Source organism: Ceratotherium simum, chromosome 4, assembly GCF_057802395.1.
Source record: "Ceratotherium simum simum isolate JZ-2026a chromosome 4, ASM5780239v1, whole genome shotgun sequence".
NCBI classification, from domain to species: domain Eukaryota; kingdom Metazoa; phylum Chordata; class Mammalia; order Perissodactyla; family Rhinocerotidae; genus Ceratotherium; species Ceratotherium simum.
The window spans coordinates 26,720,769-26,741,961 of record NC_141903.1 but is presented as its reverse complement, the minus strand read 5'-3'; the positions used below and the strand labels follow the sequence as shown (position 1 = coordinate 26,741,961).

The 21,193-nt window shown below is 55.5% G+C and overlaps 1 protein-coding gene across 2 annotated transcripts in view; it reads left to right on the top strand.

The window, feature by feature from the left end:
• Positions 1-21,193, top strand: part of SYNPO (synaptopodin) — a 37,054-nt gene that overhangs the window by 9,929 nt on the left and 5,932 nt on the right. Inside the window, exons 1-2 of one of the 2 annotated variants that reach the window (XM_087429561.1) lie at positions 11,005-11,086; positions 17,601-19,978. In XM_087429561.1, coding sequence (XP_087285687.1) covers positions 17,933-19,978 — 2,046 coding nt within the window. In that variant the 5' untranslated portion in view covers positions 11,005-11,086; positions 17,601-17,932. Of the gene's footprint in view, positions 1-11,004; positions 11,087-17,600; positions 19,979-21,193 lie in introns of those variants that run through there. The other variant, XM_087429560.1, reaches the window with a different exon arrangement.

Below are 21,193 nucleotides of genomic sequence, written 5' to 3'. Positions count from 1 at the left end.
TTGAGGAGATGGACTCTCACTCAAGACTCATATCTCAGTATGAATTACTTTTGGGTGTTTGGCCAGGAACAGGTTTTGTGGTGGGAGGATGGGCACAGCACCGTGGAAAAGGGCCTGGACCGAGCTTCAGGAACGGATACTGGAACCTCTTAGTCTTAGCTAACTGGCTGGTGGTCTCGGACAAATCATTCGCTTCCTCTGGGGCTCAGGCTTCAGTTCTGGGCTGTTATGAAATGGGCTGGGAGGGACATGAGGGGATCCTGGATGTGACAGAGCTCAAAAGACACTAAAAACGTGGGGCCAGCAGGAGGAGCTATCGCCATGATGGGCGGGAAAGGGGCAGGCTGGGTGAGCCCCCCAGACAGGAGAGTGAGCTGGCCTGAGACTCCTGTATCTAATCCTCTGGAATAAAATCTCTTGGAGACTAAGAGCGTTCGGTAGATAAAAGCCAAGGTTCTTGAAAAATAGTTAAGGTTTATGGTTACTTACTATGTGCCAGGGGTGTTCTAAGTTCTTTACGTGTCAGCAACTCCACGAAGTAAGTACTGTTATTACCAACATTTTACAGATGGGAACTGAGACAGAGATTAAGTGAGCTTTCCAAGGTCATACAGCTGTAAGTGGCCAGACTCAAACCCAGGCAGTCTGGCCCCAAAGCCCGTGTGCTTAACTACTGCACAACACGGTCTCTTCTGCTTTAGATAGAGTGCCGGAGGCTCAGAGGCGCCAAGCCACCTGCTTAAGAGCACACAGCATTCCTCTTTGATTCTCATCATCTCTGTCCCTCAGGTCCTGGACGGAGGAGCCTCACTGTGTCTGGGGTTCTGAAGTTGGCCCTTGAGCCAGCTCAGCCTCTTTTCTGCCCCCCCACCCCCACCCCTGGGAGTAGGTCAGGGAGGATCAAGTGTACCCTGGGAGTGCTGTGGGTGTGGAGGCTCTGCCAGGGCCTGACAAGTGGGCGTCATTAGTGTCATGGAGTTTGAGTGGATCCCAAGAGCCTGGGTTGTGTTGAACTCCCTTGGAGTCTGGCATGCCTCCCGTCACTGTGCAGATGGGGGAAACGGAGTTCAGAGAGCCCAGAGCAGGCCCAAGTTCACACAGGCAGGAAGCACCCTTCCTCCTGGGTCTCCTGTCCTGCCTTGTGGGCTACTTAGTACTGTGGGCTCCACGAGGTGATGGGACTTGGGGACCCTCCCACCGATCCCCAAGGTGGCCCTGGTCTCAGCCAGGACACGATTCCTGTTATGGGCCCTTTGGGAGGGCACACGGAGTTGGGGGATGTGGAGGGTGCTGATTAAAAAATAGACTGTCACGCGCATGGGGAACAAGCATGCCACCACCCAGCCCGCGCCAGTTGGCTCCCCCATGCCCAGCTGCCAGGCCCCACTCAGGGCTCCTGCTGGGGGCCCCGCCCACCCCACTCTGGCTCTGGGCCTGAGGCTGAATGCTCCGCCACCCTCTCCTTTCCCTCCTCCACCCCTGCCCAGCCTCCAGGCAGATGGTGCCCTCACTGAGCCTGGGTAGGCCTGAAGCTCAGCTGCTGGCTTTAAGCTGTGCCGGGGGGGTCTGGCGTCACCACACACTGGCTGTGTGGCCTTGAATGGGGCCCTTTCCCTCTCTGGGCCTCAAACATGGACAGAGTGGTGCTACCAATTAAAGCTCTTTACAGCTTTCAAAGCCTTTCCTAGATTCCGTCTCTCATTTAGATGCAACAACCAGTGCTGGAGACCCCCCTCAGAGAGGGGATGTGACCTGTGAAGGCCACTCAGCTGGAGAGTAGCAGAGCAGAGGACTATACCCAGATAATCTTGCAAATCCCAGTCCTGTACGACTTCTCCAGGGCGAGTGAGGCTGCTTGGGACCACAGAGGTGGAAGGCCTTGCAGTAGTGCTGTGAGCAGTGTTTTTATTCATTCAGTCAGCAAAGGTTTATTGACCTCCAGTGTTTATTGACATAGGCATGGAGGCAGGGACACAGAGGAGAAACGACAGCCAAGGTCCCTGCCCTACGGGGGCTGCTTACCATCGAGCAGGGCACACTGATGCTAAGACAAATATGATGGAATTACAAATCTGATGAGAGTTTGGAGGAGAGGCAGAGGAATGTGGCCTCTGAGGACAGGCAAGCCCCTTCCTTAGACCTGTCAACAAGCCCTCCCTTAGACCTGTCAACAGACCTGAAGGATGAGAAGTGTGGTCAGAAAGGGACAACCGAAGAGGAGAGAGGCAAAAGCAGCAGCCAGTGCAAAGGCCCTGAGGTGAGGAAGTGCTTGGGCCCTGTGTGAGCACTTGAAGGAGGGCCAGTGGGGCTGGAGTGTAGGGAGGGCCAAGCACCATGAGGGAGCTGCAATGTGGGGTGGAGGGGCAGTGGGGTTAATCATGCAGGGCCTGGAGTCTGCGAAGGGGTTTAAGACTGATCCTAGGAAGGGGGAGCGGTTCCTAGTGCTGATCTGGGAGGCTGGTCTCGCCTCCTGTCTTTTCTTCTTTCCCTTCCTCAGATGCCCACCCTGATAAGCGTCCTTCGCACTCCCCCAGGCACTGTGCCCAATGACTGAATGCACGGTGTCAGGCTATCTCTTCCTCTCCCTGGATCTCGTTTGCAGTTTAATGGTCGCTTGATGCGTCCTGCCCTCCAGGAGGGTTCTAGGGGTCCATCAGGCCTCAGCTGCAAGCTAGTAAGGGCGTGTGCTCACCGGGAGGCTGCAGTCTCTCAAGCTGAGTGCCTCCGTGCAGGTGAATTCTATTTCCTTGTATTCCTTGTGGGAGCCTGTGGAACCCAGGAGGTTCAGCTTTTGGCTGAATGAAGGCCTGCCCCTGGACCCCCCTGCCCCACTGCGTCTCCCACTGCCTGTAATTGCTGCCTGTCCCCTACTCCACTCCAGCCACCTCCATTAAACTCCAAAGCCCCGGGCCAAGCCCTAGGGGGAGGCGGGAGGCCTGGGTTCTGAGCCCAGCTCTGCTGTATGCTCTTGGGCACATCCCTTCTCCTCTCTGGGCCTCAGTTTCTTCGTCTGTGTTATAGGGAAATACTCTAGTTTTTCTATACTCAGTGTATGGCCCATGGATGCAGTATCAGCATCACCCAGAAGCTTCTTAGAAATGCAGACTCTCAGGCCCCACCCCAGACCTCCTGAGTCAGAATCTGCATTTTAGCAACATCCCCTGAGTAATCACATTAAATGTGCATGAAAGTATGAGAAGTACTGTTCTAGGTCACTCATTTTTAAACTTAGAAAAGTTTTTAATTAAAAGCTGTAGAATCTTCCTCTCTCTCCAAAGTTTTGCATATGAAACACATTAGAGGGGACCACCCACCCTATATGTATTCATCACACGAATAGGGATGGGGAGGAGTGTGGAGGGGTACGCTCGAGGCACGGGCTTTATAAGGATGGGCATCAGAAGGGAGGAGGGAGAGATGAAACAGTCTGGTGGAAGAGGGTGGGGGTGCATCTTCTCAGGCCTCTCCCATATCCCTGAGGGCTCCTGACCCGGTTCCTCTAAGAGCCCTTTCAGCTCTGACCCCCAAGGTCCTCTGTCTTATGGGTTCGGAGAAGTGGCCTCGGAGGGAGGGTGCTTGGCAGTCCACAGCCTAGTGATGTCTTTCCCTGCTTGTCCCCATCTTAGTGTCCTGCTCTTTTCCCTGTGGAATCCCTGAAAGAGTAGCCGGTGCTATTCTTAGCGTGACAGGGTGATGAGGAGAGAACATGCTAGTGCATTATTTATGCCTCTGAGTCAACAGGATTACATCCAGGGCTCCCGGAACACGGCCCTCCTGGGACGGCCTTCATCACTGCCATGGCAGCTGGGAGGACTTCCCAGGGCCCATAACCCACCCCTTCTGGCCGTGACCATCCCTGCTCCGTGCCTGCAGCCCCCACACTGAGAAATGGGTCATGAAATACAACGGTGAGCTAGGACTAAGGGAGAGTTGCTTTGGCGATGTCATTTCATTCCTACATTCATTCAGCGCATATTTATTGAGTACATATTACATGCGGGAGGTGGGGGTACACTGATGAATGAGATAGGACTCCTGCCTTCCTGAAACTCGCGCTTTAGCCTGCAAGTTAATGGTGCTCCGTCATCACAAGAGCATCTGCACCCGGCGTGATGCTGGAGACTTTGCACACATGAGACAATCACCCCGAAGGGCAGGAATCAGGAGACCCCTTACAGAGGAGGAAACTGAGGCTTAGCATAGACAAGGCTTGCTAAGAGTAGTGATCTGCTCAGCTGGGACTTGAACTCAGGTTGGCTAGAAGAGAAGGACCATTCCAGATCAAATGGTATCATGTCGCATGACGGCTCTGGGAACCCCGCGCACTGCCCAGTGAGAGGGACGTTATGGCTGGAAGGAGATTAACGGGTTGAGGTTGTCCCGTTCTCAGTGAACCCCGAGTTACTGGAGAGGTCGTGTGTGTCTGGAGTTTTGTAAACCTGGAGTGGAAGGATGGGTACACTGTGGGCTGGGAGTCAGAACTGTATGGGATGAGGTGATAAGGCCCCAAGGGGCACCTTTCGTGAGGCTGAGCCGAGGGCTCTGGCTGGGAGCCATAGACCTGCATTCTGTGAGATCCTGGCCTGTCTCTGCCTCAGTTTTCTAGTCTGTAAAATAGTGTAACAATCCCTGCTCTGCTTCTGTCTCTGACAGAAGTGAAGGTGCTAGGAAAACTATAAGAGTGCTGTGCATACTCAAGGGATAGTATATAATTACTATATATCATTGTGTATACAAGTATATTTTCTTAAATGTATTTTCTGTTAACCTTATGGGGTCTTACTATGTGCTAGACTTTATTCCAAGCAATTTTCTGTATGTTAATTTACTTATAAACACATTTATAAAATCGTGGGCTCTAAAGCCCAGTGGGTCCCCAACCTGGCTGTGCTTCAGAGCCCCTCAGGGAGACTGTTAATGTGCGTAGTCTGTGGTCCCGGGTCTGGGCACAAGCTGCATTTTGGACACATTCCCAAGGGATGTGTACATCCCTGCAGGTTTCTGATCTGGGCCAGAGCGGGGGTGGGGCTTGCTGGAGGCCTCACCAGGAGTTGGAGACCAGATTGAGACTAAAACCCAGGCCTCCAGCTCCCAGTCTGGCCCTTTCCTCCTACTCTTCAGCTGCCCCCCCCACCCCCCTCAAGCAACCTAAAGGGATAAAGCCAGGGGTGAGGATGAGTGACATGCAACGATGCTGGTAACCTTTACTGTGCTGGGCTGGGCATTGTACATGGCTTATCCGTTTAATTGCAGTAGGGGTAGAAAAGGGGACATTCTCCACAGCGATACAATCCCTAGGACATTTGAGCATCAGGTGGCATGTTTTAATGTGCCCCTGGAAAAGGGAAACCATGACTGAGCTGCAGAGATGCGGGAGAAGTGAATTTGAAACCACACCATCAGTGCACTTACCGTTCTTCAGAAGCATGTGCCCTCCAGGCAAGGGCTGTCTGGTAACAGGTTACCTGGAGACAGGGCAGGGTGGCAGGAGGGAGACACACGTGCCCTCCCACAAGGTGTGCACCTGCTGCATGTGCGTCTGTGTCAGCCTGCCCCCCGAGTACCCGTGTGTCTCCACGTGCATACCTGTGGGTGCTCAGTGTGCGACAGTCATGTGTAGGTTCTGCCCCCTCTGTGGGTGCCCATGGACACTCTACCTCGTGAGTGCAGGTGTGCAGCAAGCAGCACCTCTGTGCGTGGGCCTGTGTGCCAAGAGGATGTGCTGCTGCTGGCTAGGCTCTCACCAGCACTCAGAAGCTACTGAGAATGCGTGTGTGTTTTGGGCTGAGTGTACGTCTGCATGTATGTGCACACAAATGGTTGCAGTGCCGGGAGATCCCTGAGATCCCAAAGGGCAGAGGTAGAAGGGCCATTAAAGATCCTGTTTTCCTCATTCGTGTCCCACCTCCACATTATGCACCGTCCGTCCTCAAACCTACCAAGTGCAAGCCTGCCTCAGGACCTTAGCACCAGCTGCTCCCTCTGCCTCATCTCTTTCCCTAGACATGCACATGCCTCACTCCCTCGCCTTCTTCAGTTTTTACTCAGATGTCACTTCTCAGCGACACCTACTTTGATTCCCATAGTTACCTTTGCAAACCACTCCCCACCCCATGCAGCCCGCACATCTCCAGTCCCTGCTGTATTGTTCTCCACAGCATTGACCACCTGACTTGTATCGTTACTCAGACATTTATCAACTTGCTCCCCTACTAGAACGCAGGCAGGGATTTCTGTCTGTTTCTCTTCACGGCTGCGTGCCTCGGCCTCAGTTGGTCTGCAATAAATATCAGCTGAATGAATGAGTCCACGCACCACCTGTACTTATTTTCTTTAAATTGGCTAACTTTTGTTACTGAAATATCCACTTTGACCTCTCCCTAAGCAGTAACATACGTTTCACAGGTTTGGTGTGTTTATTATACTCCTTTTCCAGTGTGCATGTGAAATTTACATAACTATTAAGATTTTAACCATCAGGGTACCACCTAAATCCTTTTGCTTCCACCAGAGGTGTGGGGACACCATACTCTAGGAGTCACTGGTCTGGTCCAGTCCCTTTGAACACATGCACAAACTGAAGCCTGAGGAGGGTCAGGAACTAGTCCAATGTCTCACACAAATGGTGACAGGACAGACCCTGGAAGCAAATCTCCTGACCTCCAGTCTTCTTTTCCTTTGCAGTTTGAGGGACAAGGGGAGGGCGGGGCTGGATGCCTCTCCTCTGGCAGGAGACTCCTCCCACTGGAGGGGAACCAGACAGGCCTGGTAATTGGTGAATGGCACGGCGAGGCAGGGTCAGCGTCTCCAGCACACTCAGGGCCACAGTGCCCTCCTGGCTCAGGGCTGTGTACAGAGCGGTGGGAGCCAGCCTCCACTGCACCTTCCCTCCCAAGAGTCTTGGACCCCGGGGCCGCTCCAAGGGGGCAAGAGGAAGACCTGGGATTCGAACCCCCTGCTACAGCACATTGGCTAGAGGCTGATGCCAGGATCTCCTTGCAGAGGGGATGCTGCTGGTGAGGGGATGCGAGGGTGAGGGGATGCGAGGGTGAGGGGGAAGTTGGGCTGTGCCTGATTGTGAGCAGAAGAGCGAGACCAGACCCAGAGAGGACTGCAGACGGGAGGGATGGAGAGGGACAAAGCCCTAGCTTGGTAGAATGATGTGGAGGTGGGTTTGTACAAAAGGCTGGAGTGAAATCCCCCTCAGGCGTGCACAGCGGTTTATCCTGTAGAAATCATTCCTGCATCTCACTTGCTCAGCAGCGACTCTGCAAAGCAGAGATTGTCATCTGTGCTTTACTGACAAGGAAGCTGAGACTCAGAGAGGTGAAGTGATTTACTAAAAGTGCCCAGGATGCCTTGTTGAGTAGCACGCGGGAGGGGAACAGGCTGCACCTCTGGTTGGATTTGGTCAAGGAGGGCTCTCTGGGGGAGGGCAGGCTGAATGGATGTGGGAGTGAGAGGCCGGAGTGGAGGCTGCAGACTGCTCACTGGCCAAATAACATTCGTGAATCATAAAAACCTTTGTGAGCCTCAGTTTCCTCATCTGTAAAATGGGTATAATGGTACTCCCAGTTCACAGCTTGTGAAGATAAAATGAAACAACATAATAAAATAATGATAATACTTAAACCGAATGCCTGGAACATCTGAAGCACTCAGTAAACAGCAACCTGAGTAATAAAAGTGAAGTGCACCCTGCCCCTGACAGGTTTGCCCACAGTGACCACCTGCCATGACCGAGGGATGCCCAGCTGCCTTCTTTGGCAGATGTGAGAGAGCCTGAGACCCCAAGAGGGTTGGCACAGCCCGGGGGAGCCATGAGGGGCTGCTGGTGGGCTCGTCCGTCCCAGAGCCCCCGCCAGTGAGGACGACTCCTCCTGGAGAGCAGCAGTGCATTGCAGCCCCTGCCCAGGACGGTTCTGCGGGGCGCTCCAGCTCCCTCCGCTGCTGACCCCGCGCTGTGCCTCCAGCCTGCTCGGCCGTCATTATCATTCCTCCTGTGTTTTTCCTCCCCGGTTATTTATTTTTCTGTAAGGAAGGAATGTGGGGAATTTACCACAGGGCGCTGGCCTTCGCCTTCGCTGTGCGGCGGCCTCTTCTATAAGAGGGAAGCAGCCAGACAGATGGCTGAGCGGGCGGAGGCGGAGGAGGGTCCCGGCTGGCTTTGTGGCCTGGGCCGCTGGGCGGTTATGTAACCCACCCAGAGGCCCGGGGCAGATACCACCGTGCTTCTGGTCTCTGGGCCTGAGCCTTGTAATGTCTGTAGCTCCCGTGGAACTTTCCCTGGACCACCCCATTCACCTTCAGCCTCTGGGCAAGCCCACCACGTGTGTTCCTCTGTCAAAGGTGACTTCCTCTCCAGCTGCGCTTGATTTGGGGTATGGGTGCAGCAGGGGCAGGAGAGTGGGGCAGGAATTGCCTTGAGGCTTCTAGCCTCTGCTGGTCTGCCCCATTGCTTAGAATGCCTCCACATCTCCATCTGTCAAGACCTAGGGCGTATGCCACCCCCATTGGGAAGCCTTCCTGGATTGCTTCATCCTAATTCATCTCTCTCCTAGCCTCTATATTTTCCTGGAACTTAATGGAATATTCTGCCTCTTAGGTCTAACACTGCAATTTAAGGTTTCATCTCCCTCTTCACCCAGCGATTTGTTGCTCCCTCCTCCTGCCTTCTCCCCCCTGTCCCCAGGAACCACCCTCTAGATCTTGATCTGGAATCTAGATGAATCTGGGATCTAGACGAATCTAGAATTCGTCTCCGGGGAGGAATGGTGGAGGAAAATGAGAAGGTGGGTTTGGATTGTGGGAGTGCTCATCCTTCACTTATTTATTTAGTCATTTGTTTAGTCAACACTTACTGAGCCCCTGCTGGGTGATGGCCTGTGCTGAGTCTGGGGCACTTAGAGAGGATGGAGACCGGCTCTGGCCCCAGGCTGCAGGGCCTGCAGGAAGGGCTGCATCTTTATAGAGGGCCCAGAATGTGCCAGCTGGGCTGGGCCTGGGGACCCAGAGAAGGACGAGGCCCAGCCCTGCCCCTGGCACAGGCACAGTTTGGGGGTAACCGTCTCTTCCCGCCCTGGCTCACCACCTGTTTGTTTCCTGGATTAAGTGTTTCCCTGGAAAGGCGGGCTGTGGCAGTCCTCTCTGCACTCCAGAAGCCCCCAGGGCTGGGATGAGGGAGGCTGATGCAGCAGGAGAGGGCAGGGGGCAGGCCTGCCTTACCAGGGCTGGACTGGGAGGTGGGAGCCTGGGTCTGAGCCTGGCTCTCTGTGAACCAGCCCTTTCCAGTTTGCTGTGCAGCTGGGGCTGAGCCTGCCTCTCTCTGGGTCACCATTTCCCAGTCCCTGAAAATCTAATTGTAGAGTAGTGTTTAGGCCGGCAGAGAAGGCAGGAGAGGAGGACTCCACAGCAGGGCCCTGCGCAGGTACAATGAGCAGTGCTTGTGGCCTGTAGGGATAGCTGCCAGCCAAGGCCCATGTCAGGAACCCTCATCTTACGTTCCCTCCAGCCCACCCATCCTGCCCTGCCTAGTCCCAGCCCACTGCCAGCAGGGAGATACCAGGAGTTGGCCAACCCGGCATCCTTCCCCTTGGGCCTTGGTTCTAGAGCTTTCTCAACCTGTTTTCTCCGAGCCCTCCTCCTGCTCTGAGGCCCCTGGGTCAGGTTGAGCAGAGGAGGAGCACTGATCTAGGAGTCTGGATGGATCGATGAGGACTTCCTGGAGGAAGTGGCAGTGGGGCTGGGCCTGGGATAGTGGATGGGAAAAGTAAGTGTGCTTGGTAGGCGGAGCTCTTCAGAAGGAGGGGCCCAGGCTGAGGATCAGTCAGCATCCCGGCTCCAGCTCCGCTCTGCCTGCCCCTTGCTGGCTGGGAGACCTGGGGTGAGGTCGCTAGTTCTCCAGGCCTCGTTCTTCTCATCTGTAAAACGGGGGTAAGGCAGCTCCCTTACGCGTTGCTGTGAGGATTCAGTGAGAAAATACATGCTAAACCCTGAGCTTGGCAGCGTCGGGTGCTCCTCACACGTTGGCTGTTGTCGTTCTCATAGACTTCCTCATTATCCTCAAGCGCCCCTGGAAGTGTGGGGGACAACGGGGATACAGATAGCAGCGGGTGAGGCCCTGTCCCCAAGGCTCTTGCAGTCTGCGGGGGAAAATAAGACCCAGACCCTGACTGCTGCAAAGCGAGACACAGGGAGGAGGCAGCGTGGCCCACCTGATGGGCCCTGGACTGGGCGCTGGGCCACCCTGGGTTCAAATCCCAACTCTGCCTCTGACTAGCTGTGCTGACTAGCTTTACCCCTCTGAGCCCGCTTCTTCTCTAACGTGGAGATGAGGGTAGTACTGACCTCACGGGTTGCTGTCAATGAAGCCAGGGCCTGGCATGTGGTGAGCATGCCCGGAAGGGTAGCTCTCACTGAAATGAATAATATGCAAAGTGACGAGGTTATTAAGTGGTGCAGATGAAACATTGGTGGATTGGGGGAGGCTTTTTGTAAGGGGGTGGCCTTCAAGTTAGGTGGAAGGGTTGGGAGATTGGGCGCGTGGAAAGGATGTGAGACAGAGAAGAGTTCCGGATGGAGGGGTCTGTGCACACCCCACAGCAGAGACAGGAACTCACAGGGCAGGTGTGGGAACCGCGAGGCTTTGGACTTCTCTGGCCATTGCTGAGGGCACAGAGAGTGGGTTAGCAAGCTCTCGGGCGGGCCCTGACGTCAGGGGCCCTGAATGCCAGGACGAGGACTCGCTGCTCCATCTCCCACATCCTGGGGAGGCAGAGAGAGACACGAGTGGAGCCAGGCGGGAGGAAGATGAATCTGGCAGTGTGGGGCGGGTAGATTGGCGGGGGAGAGACTGGGGGTGGAGAGGCCATTTAAAAGGCTGTTGCAAAATCGGTTTTCCTGATAAAGAGCTGAGCTGAGTCATCTGTGGAGGAGAGAAGTCACAGCCAGCTCCTCTGCGTTGCCGTCTATGTGGGATTTTCCTCTTTGTCAGCGAGGTGATTGGCTGCCTTTCCGAGAGGCTTTGAGAACCAAGGCCGGCTCAGCATCCAGGGAGAGACTGGGCTGCAGGGAGGACCCAGCCAGAGTGAGTAAGATGAGCACTCAGAGGTGCCTTTGTGGTTTGGGGTGTGTGACTTAGGGCATACGGTATCCCTCTCTGGTCTCTGTTCCCCTCTGGGCATCAAGGGAGAGGCATATGGTGATTTCTGCTAGCCTGTTAGTGGCAAGCCTCGAGCTAGGCCTGGGGCTCCCCACTCCCATTCCTATGTGTCTCCCATATCCTGGCAGTCCTTCCCACCTTAGTATGAATTATTCTCCTCCTGAGATGAGGTCTGGCAGTCTGCCGGGACTCAGTCAAGTTGCACTCACCAGGACTTTGGCATGGATGGAGAATTCCCCAGGGAATGGAGGCTGTGTCATTTCCTCCTTTCAGCGGAGAGGATATGGGGCAGGGGCTGGCAAGGTAGCCAGGCCATTACTCAGGCCCGGTTCATCTTCCTGCCCCCAGCTGAGCCAGAGGTTGTGCAGCGGCCAGCCATTGGTTCCTTCCTGACCCCACCAGGGGGGCAGTTTACCCAGCCTCTTTACCTGTCCTGTTGCCAAGACTCCCAGGCAGCCACAATGGGCTGCCTCCAGACAGTCTCTATTCCTACCTCTGGCTCCCTGTCCCACTCCACCCTGCCCGGGGCCTGGACACTCCCACTGACGGCAGCCGTGTGAAGAAGCATTTCCTTGAATTCTCTCACTGTCCTGACCTTCTGCTCTGGCCTCCCTTCCCCTGCCCCACCTCCATCCTTCAGATCCTCAGTCCAGACAGGCCTGATGGTGGGAAGAACAGGCAGCTGCCTGCAAAAGTGATGGGGGTGGGAGAAAGGGCTTATCCCTGCCTGAGCATAACTAGAACTCAGGTCTCCTGACTCCCAACGCTGTGCTCTTTCCACACCACTAGTCTTTCATGTCCTAGCGGTCATTTCTACTTTAGTAAGAACGAGTTTATCAGCTCTTCTCCTGAGAGGAAGAAAGGAGAGAAAGCATGAGTTGTTCTAGGCAGCTGAATGTGCAGGGGAGAGGGCACTGCTGGGGCATTGATCAGGAGATGAGGAAACAGAGGGTTCTGCAGACCATCGCCCAGGAACACTGGAGCCTCTACTGGTGTCCCTCCCCTAGAGTCAGGGTCTGGAAGGCAGAGTGGTTAAGAAATGTGAGCAACCAGACTTTGAGTTTTGAATCCCAGCTCTGCTACTTACAAGTTGTATGACCCCTGGGCAGGTCTCTCTGAGCTCCGGCTTCATCTGCAGACTGGGAGGAATAATAGTGCTTGTCTCTCCGGGTTGTTGGGAGGATTGAACAAGATGATGAGTATAAAGTGCACAGCACAGCACCCGGCTGTAGCAAGGGCTCAGTAATTGCAGCAGCATTGCAATCCTCATTCTAACCTGTACTCAGGGCTCCTTGTCCCCTGCCTCACTCGGGGATTTAACCCCATTGGACCCAGGTCTCCTGACCTCGGGCAGCCCTTCCTTGTGTCTGCCCCCACCCCTTCCTCTCCTGAAGGCCTGTCTACAGAGCTCCTGATCCATCGTCCAGAGTGGGTCTTTCAAGGGCCAGCCCCCCACCTGGCCCTGCACAGGCTTAGAGAAGAGGAGGTGTTGTGACTTACACAGGTCAGGCTGCAGCCAGACAGATCGGGGCTCAGCAAGGTGCCTGTCCCCTAGGGCCCTTGGCCACCCCTGCCTCTCCGACACTAAGGAGCACAACCTTGGACTCGGCTGGCTGGGGTATTGCCCGGGGTGGCAGTTCTTCAGTCTGGGGAATTTTGGATGGAGCTGCCTCCCCCAGTGCCCCGCAGTGGAGGACTCTGGGGTGCCCGCAGATGGCCCAGCCCCTATTCTCTCAGCTTTGTTTGTGCAGGGTGGCAAAAATCGTCTGGATTGCTGGCTGGGCCTGGTCCAAGCCTCCTGCTGAATTCCTTTTCCGTGGAGTCACTGCGGGCTGGGGCCGGGGGCGCGGGAGCTTCCTCAGAGGCGAGGCTTTCTCACCCCCTGCCCTTTTCTGCCGAGTTCCTCTGGTCCCAGAACAGCACTGTGGGGGAGGTGCCAAGGCTGGCTGGGGTCAGCAGACCAGGTCCTGGCCCACAGCCTCCTCTGCAACCCTTTCCCTCTCTATGCCTCCCAGGCCAGCTTATCCCTGAAGGCCCTTCACGCTCTGACATTTGAGCATTTTCTAGCCCATGGCCTTTAGAACCAGCCTGGCGATACGACTGAAGCAGAGAAGTGAGGAGAAAAGAGTACAGGTGTCCCTGGAGCAAATGTGAGTCCCCTTCCTGGAGAGTTAAATCAAACTACACCAGAAGTAGTTGTGACACACAAAGCAAAAATTTTATTTGTGCCATGCAGCGAAGAAAATGGAGACCATAGGGAGTAATTTCACAAAGCTGTGGCTCCCCGAGTGTGGGGAGTGGGCAGCTTTTATTTGGGGTAGGGGATGAATATGCATAGAGGAAGCTTTATCTTGGGGCATGCGCAGATCTCCCTTCCAGCTCGTGGCACCTTCTGTGCAGTCTCCTTCTGTGTGCAGCACCCCACCACCATCTTGGATCTTTCTAGTTTGGGCCGGTTCTGCGATTTGGCTATTGGACAATGTTCTGTCTCAAGCAAGCACAACAAAAAGTATTTTGAGCACTTTGCAACTACTTTGAGGAACTCTTAACTGCTGATGGGACTTTTCTTTTTAAGCAACAAGCAACTGTTTAAGCAACTCGGGCCAGTTAGCTGGTGACACAGTGACATTGGGAGGTCTAGATTATTCAAACACTGAAGCATTTTCTATGAGCCTCGCCCTGTGGGAACCTGCTAGCCAGAAAGCTCGGTGCCCTCTAGAGTCACGTAGAGCCAGGGGTGAGCCAGCTCCACTGCTTTCTGGCTCTGTGACCTTGGGCAGCTCACTTGACCTCTCTGAGCCTTGGTTTTCTCATCACTAAAAAGTGGATAATAATAGTTTGTGCTTCATAGGGTTGTTGTGGGAATTTAATAAGATAATATATGTAAAGTGCGCATCTAGGCCCACAGTAAGAATCCAATCAATGTTAGCTATGATGCTGCAGTTGTGTCATGAGCAACATTGGTGGGACTCGGGATGTGTATCCTGACCATGCCCTGGGGGGATGTGATTTGTGTCTGTGAGTCTCTGCAGGGCTGGCAGGTATGGAAGAGAAAGCTTTTTATCTGTGTGGCAGGAGGAGGCAGAACCATGACAAGAGGTGGAAGTTAACGTAAGGAGCAACTTGATAGAGGAGGAACGTTCATTAGTGGAAGGCACCTCTTCAGGGTAGTGAGCTCCCTATCTGTTGAGTGTGTAAACAGAGGCTTGTACACTCAGGGGCATGGTTTTAGGGATGTAGGAATTGTGTGAGGACTTGGACCCAGTGATAGCTAGCTCTGAAATTCCGAGGTTTTGTGATTTGGGGCATTAATCCCTGCCTCCCCATAACTCTGGAATCCCCAGCTGTGTGACTTTAAGAGAGTCACATCTCTCTGGGGACCCCGATCTGTGGAGTGAATCTCCTTTGCTAGAAGAAGCTCTGACCTCTTCCAGAGGAAGTAGGTGGGGTCACCAGCTACCAGCTCATCCCAGGTGGCATGAGCCTTCCGCCCCCTCCGCCAGGGCTTGATGACAATAAGCTGTCCTGGCATTCATGACCTCACTGTAGCCTCCCAACCCTAACATCAGTGCTTTTAGCACCTTCTTCTCAGTCAAGAAGGCTGGCTCTGAGAGGTGCAGCCACTTGCCAAGGTCACACAGCTGGTTCATGGCAGAGCCCGGATTTGGGCCAGGATGCCTGGTTTCTAAGCAGAGCGGAGGAGATGGACGTTGCAGGAGCTGAGCCACCTCTCAGGTCCTTCCTGTGTGGCTGGCTTCCTCCACCTAAGCTCACCCCGGGGGGAGCAGCCTGGCCAAACCCCCAAGCCCTTCATCTTTTATAGATGGGGGGATCCAGGCAGGAGAGGGTCCCTCCCAGGAGGGAGCAGGTGTCTGAGGCACGTGGAGCAGGCTGTGTGCGCTCACTCTTCTGGACGGGTGGGCACAGGTGTGTGTGAGGCGGAGCCAGGTCCTGATGGGAGGAGGGAGGAAGGAAGTTGGGGCCAGGCCCCTGTGGCTGCTGGGCCTGGTCCCAGTGAAGCTGCTGTCTGCAGCTACTCTGCTCTGGGTGCGCTGCCCTGCTGACCCTGGTGTGAGCTCTACCCTGTGCCACTCTGGACCTCAGTTTCCTCATCTAGAAAAGAGGGGTGGTGGTGAAATAGCTCCTCTGTAAGGGCCCTCCCAGCTCTGAGAGTCCGTGAATTCTGAGCCTTGCTGGCAGGATGCCTAGAAAGACTGTCCCTAGAGATCCACTGAGCATGTCATGGCCGGTGCTAATGAGGGCAAAGTAGGAGGGAGGGCAGGGTCAGATTCCTCAAGAACTAATTAGCTTCCCGCAGTGGGGAGGAGGGTGATGGAGGGAGGAATTTTCCCAGCCACTGACTGAGCTGCTAACCCTGGGCGCAGGCTGTCCCATCCATCTGTCCATCAGTCCATGCGTCCATTTGTTCATTTGTTGTTCAATAAGCATAAATTGAGTACCGACTGTGTGCCAGCTGGGCACTGGGGATATAAAGAGAGATGGTTGCCTACAGTGAACTTACAGATTAATAGGGGCCTGACCCCAGCCCGATACCGGACCTCAGGCCCAGATTCCAGCCCTAGAATGAACCCCAACCCCCGCTGACTGTCCCCTGTACGTCCCAAAGGGACCTCTTGGGACAAGCAGGCAGCTCGAGCATGGGCTGTGGACCCAGAGGGAATTGGTTCTGATTCCGGCTTTGCCACCCTTTGCTGTGTGACCTTGTGTGAGTTACTTACAGGTCTCTGGACCTCCTTTTCCACTTCTGTAAAACGGGGGCAACTAATGCCTGTCTCCTTGTGTTCTTGTGAGGATAAAATGAAATAATGCCATGTTCTAGTATAGTTGCTGCTGAAACTAGCCCAGTTTATTACTTATATAATAGTAAAATATGAGATTTTTTTTTTTTTGTGAGGAAGATCAGCCCTGAGCTGACATCTGCCAATCCTCCTCTTTGTTTTTTGCTGAGGAAGACTGGCCCTGGGCTAACATCCATGCCCATCTTCCTCCACTTTATATGGGACGCCGCCACAGCATGGCTTGACAAGCGGTGTGTCGGTGCACACCTGGGATCCGAACCGGCGAACCCCGGGCTGCTGCAGTGGAGCGAACGCACTTAACTGCTTGAGCCACCAGACCGGCCCCAAAATATGAGAATTTTTAAATGATTATTTAAATAACAATGGGAAGAAACCTGCAAGGACATAGAAGAAATGGATAACAGTTTTACCTGCTTTGTGGTGTGGGCTGCTCAGGGAAGGGGGGAGCATTTTTCATTGTATACCTTTTTATGTTTTTTTAATTTTTGTATCTTTAGACCATGTGAATGTATTACCCAGTCTTTTTTTTTTTTTTTTTTTCCCCCACAGCCCCAGTAGATAGTTGTATGTCATAGTTGCACATCCTTCTAGTTGCTGTATGTGGGACGCGGCCTCAGCATGGCCGGAGAAGTGGTGCATCAGTGCACGCCCGGGATCCGAACCTGGGCCGCCAGCAGCGGAGCGCGCACTTAACCACTTAAGCCACGGGGCCGGCCCTATTACCCATTCTAAAAAGAAGCATTAGTGTTAGTGTTAGCAAATGACTATACTCTGAGTTTGAAAGTGTAAAGGGCCCTAAGAGAGGCATATAGAAAATGTCCTGGGGTTCATTCATGCATTCAGTAATGCTGACAGAGTGCCCACTTTGTGCCAGGCACTATCTGGGGGCCAGGGTTAGAGTGATGAACAAGTCAAGCAAGGTCCTCGCCCCCTTAGAGCTTATGTTCTAGGTGGGGAGACACATAATAATAAACAAGGAAACGTGTAAAGAGGATAATTCTGAATTGTGGTGAATGCCGTGAAAGAAAGAAAACAAAGAGATGGGATGGGAGACGGGCAGACTGATTATGGAGGAAGGCCCATCCAGAGAGGTGACATTCAAGTGGGTCCTGAGTGGCAAGAAAGAACCAACACAGAATGCCATCTGGGAAAAGATCATTCCAAGCAGCGGGAACAGCAAGTGCAAAGGCCCTGGGTCAGGAACAGACTTGGCATTTTCAAGAAACAGAAAGAAAGCCAGCAGGGCAGAGCCCAGTGAGAGAGGGGAAGGGTAGTAGGAGATGAGTCGCGGAGGTACTGGGGCCTGGACCTCTAGGGTGAGGTGTTCTTGCTGTGTTTGGTGAAGTGCTGCATCAACAACCCTCAGGGGTCCAAGTGAAGGCCCGGTTAATCCTGAAAGGGTAATCAGGGAAGGTTTTACACAGGTGGTGGCATTTGAGTTGGCCATGATGGCTGGGTCAGGGGTCTTTTTGAGGAGGGGGATTCTAGGAAACAGTGAATAAAGATCAAATTCCAGAGGACAAGAGCATCTGTAGGAGGGACATGGGTGACTCTCTGAGTGTGTACTCCTGTGGCTCTGCATTCCCATCTGCTAACGGGGCCTCTGTCCCTCCTTGCAGCATTGGGCCGGAGCACGAGCTTCACCGAGAAGGATCTGAAAGAGGCCAAGGCACGGAGCCAGCAGATTGCAGCCCAGCTGACCACGCCTCCCAGCTCCAACTCCCGCGGCGTCCAGCTCTTCAACAGGCGCCGGCAGAGGGTGAACGAGTTCACCTTGGAGAGCCACGGCCGGAGGGGACAGAAGACCAGCCAGGAGTGCCTCAGAGTGCCCCCTGCCAGCCCCACAGGCCATGTCCCGGGGTCCAGCCTGAGTCCCCCCTCACACCCTGAGCCAAGCCCTCCCAGGAACCCTGCCTGCCGGAGCCCTGACCTAGGGGTGCCTTGTCACAGCATGGAGGGGTGCTCAGAGGATGCCGGCTTGCTGCGGCACCTGGAGAGGATGGCCAGTGAGGAGGAAGAGGTGCCACTGGTGGTTTATTTAAAGGAGAATGCAGCCCTGCTGACGGCCAATGGGCTCCACCTGTCCCAGAACCGAGACGCCCAGGAGACCCCACCAACCCCACCTCCAGATGAGGGCCACAGCCCAGACGCAGATGTCAACCAAAACCTTTCCTCACCTAGTGCCACACTCACCACACCAGCTTCTGACAGCAACCACAACCTGCCAGCCACAGATGTCAATCAGAACCCACCAGCAACTGTCACCCCGCAGAGCCTGCTGCTTTCTAGCGTCCAACAGAATTCTTCGGAGGCACAGCTCCCACCGAATGGCACAGTGCCAGACTCCAAACCCAGCACCCCATGTGCTGGCGGGCAGCCCCAGGAGCCGACTGTGGAGGTGAAATCCAGCACCCTCCTCATTGATAAGGTATCAGCTCCACCTGCCACCACCAGCATCTTCTCCAGAGAAGCTACTCCCATCTCCACCTCGGGGCCCCCAGCCCCAGATTTCATGTCCAGCTCCTTGCTCATCGATGTCCAGCCCACTGTCCCAGTGGTGTCAGCAGAACAAGAGGTGACTGGGCGGGCAGCCGCCATCACACCCACCAAGCTGTACAGCGAGGTCCACCTCACACTGGCCAAGCCTCCATCAGTGGTCAACAGGACGGCCAGGCCCTTTGGGATCCAGGCGCCAGGGAGCACCAGCCAGATGGAGCGGAGCCCCATGGTAGAGCGACGACATCTCGGGGAGAAAGCCCCGGCTCCCCAGCCCCCGAGCATGGCAGACAGGAGCCCTCGGCCACAGAGACATATAATGTCCCACAGCCCCATGGTGGAGAGGAGGCCCGTGGCACAGCGAAGCCCCGCCTTGGAGAGACGCCCCTTGGGGAACTTTGCCCCGCCCCCCACCTATGCCGAGACCTTGTCCACGGCCCCTCTGGCTTCCCGGATTAGGTCTCCCCCCTCTTACTCTGCCCTGTACCCCAGCTCCGACACCAAGCCCTCTTATCTGAAGGGCCAAGCAGCTCCCGCCAGCAAGACGGGCATTTTGGAGGAGTCGATGGCCCGCAGGGGCAGCCGGAAATCCATGTTCACCTTCGTGGAGAAGCCCAAGGTGACCCCGAATCCAGACCTGCTGGATCTGGTGCAGACAGCTGATGAGAAGCGGCGGCAGAGGGACCAGGGGGAGGTGGGCGTGGAGGAGGAGCCCTTCGCGCTGGGGGCCGAGGCCTCCAACTTCCAGCAGGAGCCAGCACCCCGGGACAGGGCCAGCCCTGGGGGGGCCGAGGAGATTCTCCCAGAGTGGGCCTCGTGCCTCAAGTCGCCGCGCATCCAGGCCAAGCCAAAGCCCAAACCCAACCAGAACCTCTCCGAGGCCTCGGGGAAGGGGGCCGAGCTCTACGCCCGCCGCCAGTCCCGCATGGAGAAGTACGTCATCGAGTCGTCGTCTCCAGGCCACGCCGAGCTGGCCCGCTGCCCTTCACCCACTATGTCCCTGCCTTCATCCTGGAAATACTCCACGAATGCCCCCGGCAGCTTCCGAGTGGCATCCCGGAGCCCAGCTCGGACCCCGCCCGCCTCCCTCTACCACGGCTACCTGCCTGAGAATGGGGTCCTGCGCCCGGAGCCCAGCAAGCAGCCGCCGTACCAACTGCGGCCCTCGCTCTTCGTCCTCTCGCCCATCAAGGAACCTGTCAAGGCCTCGCCTAGAGCCACCCCGCCGAGAGCCGCCTCACCCGCCAAGCCGAGCTCCCTGGACCTGGCGCCCAGCCTGCCCAAGGGGGCCCTCCCGCCATCTCCCGCCCTGCCTCGGCCCTCCCGCCCCTCACCGGGCCAGTACGCCTGCCCCGGCCAGGATGGCCTCCAGCCCGCGGCCGTGAGTCCTACCTACAGCAGTGATGTCTCCCCGGTGTCCCCCTCCAGGGCGTGGTCTCCCCGAGCCAAGCAGGCCCCCAGGCCCTCCTTCTCCACCCGGAATGCCGGGATCGAGGCTCAGGTGTGGAAGCCTTCCTTCTGCTTCAAGTAACAGACCCCACAGGGATCCCACTGCCTGTCAGGGCACCCTCTCCGAGGGCCTGATGGAGAGCAGAGGTAGCAGGAAGTGGCACAGGGCTGCGAGTCAGGAGTATGGGGACTCGGGGCTCAAGGGCTGACGCTGCCACCAGCTAGCTTTGTGACATTGGGCAAGTCACCTCCCCTCTTTGAGCTGCAGCTGCCCCTTTCTTACCACAAGGGTGGACGGACTGCATGTCTGAGGGATCTGAAGTCGGCTGTGGGTGGGGAGGAGGGTCATGGAGAGAGAACTCCCTTGGCAGGCCCTAATGAGGCTGGGCGGCTTCCTCTGGCCTCTGTGAGCTGTACGGATGCCAGCGTCTTGCTGGGGAATGGCCTAGAAGGAGACCCTAACAGGGACTTCTGGAGCAAACAGCCTGCCTGTGGAACCAGCCAGCCAAGGGTCTGCCTCCTCAGCTGCTCCGGTGGGGCCTCCCTCACTGTGGCCCCAGCTCCTGGCATATTTCTGCCTGTTGCTGGATTCTCACCTCCACGGGTCTGTCTCTTCCACCTCTGCCTTCTGGACACCGTTTCCTCTCCGCTGCTTCAGAGAGCTTTGCCTCGGCCTCCACATTCTCTCCTCTCCTGGGTTCCTCTGCTGGATGAGGACTTCGCCCGCCACTGCTGCCTGATGCTTTTCTTCCTGCCGCCTGCTCAGCTGCCTCCATGCCCTCTCCAGACATCTGGCTCCGCTTTAGGGACAGCTAAAGCAGTTCGTCCCAGACCTCAGTCCTAGTTCCACCTGGCTTGCCCTCACTGTTCTGGGGTGTGGAGGTCCTAGGTTATCCCTGAGAGAAGGAGAGCCCTGTAGAAGGACGTGCAGATGGGGGTGTGCAGCTGGGAGAGAGGCCCCTAGCCATGTATCCATTGGCTCTTTTGGCTTCAACCTCAACCAAGATCTTTCCGACTAAAAGCAGCCATCTATGTGCAGTGGAAGGGGCCACAGGGAGAGAGGCAGGAGAGGAGAGTTCTGGTCCCATCTCAGCCTCCCATTTGCTGTGTGAGTTTGGCCAAGTCACTTTCCCTTTCTGGGCCTCAGTTTTCTCATTTATACAAGGAGGGCCCTTGTAGCTGTGACAGTCTGTGAGGATCGAGAGGATAGGCTAGTGCTTTGGGAGAAAGGCCTTGTAAGTGATAAGACAGTCCCCTGGGAAGAGAG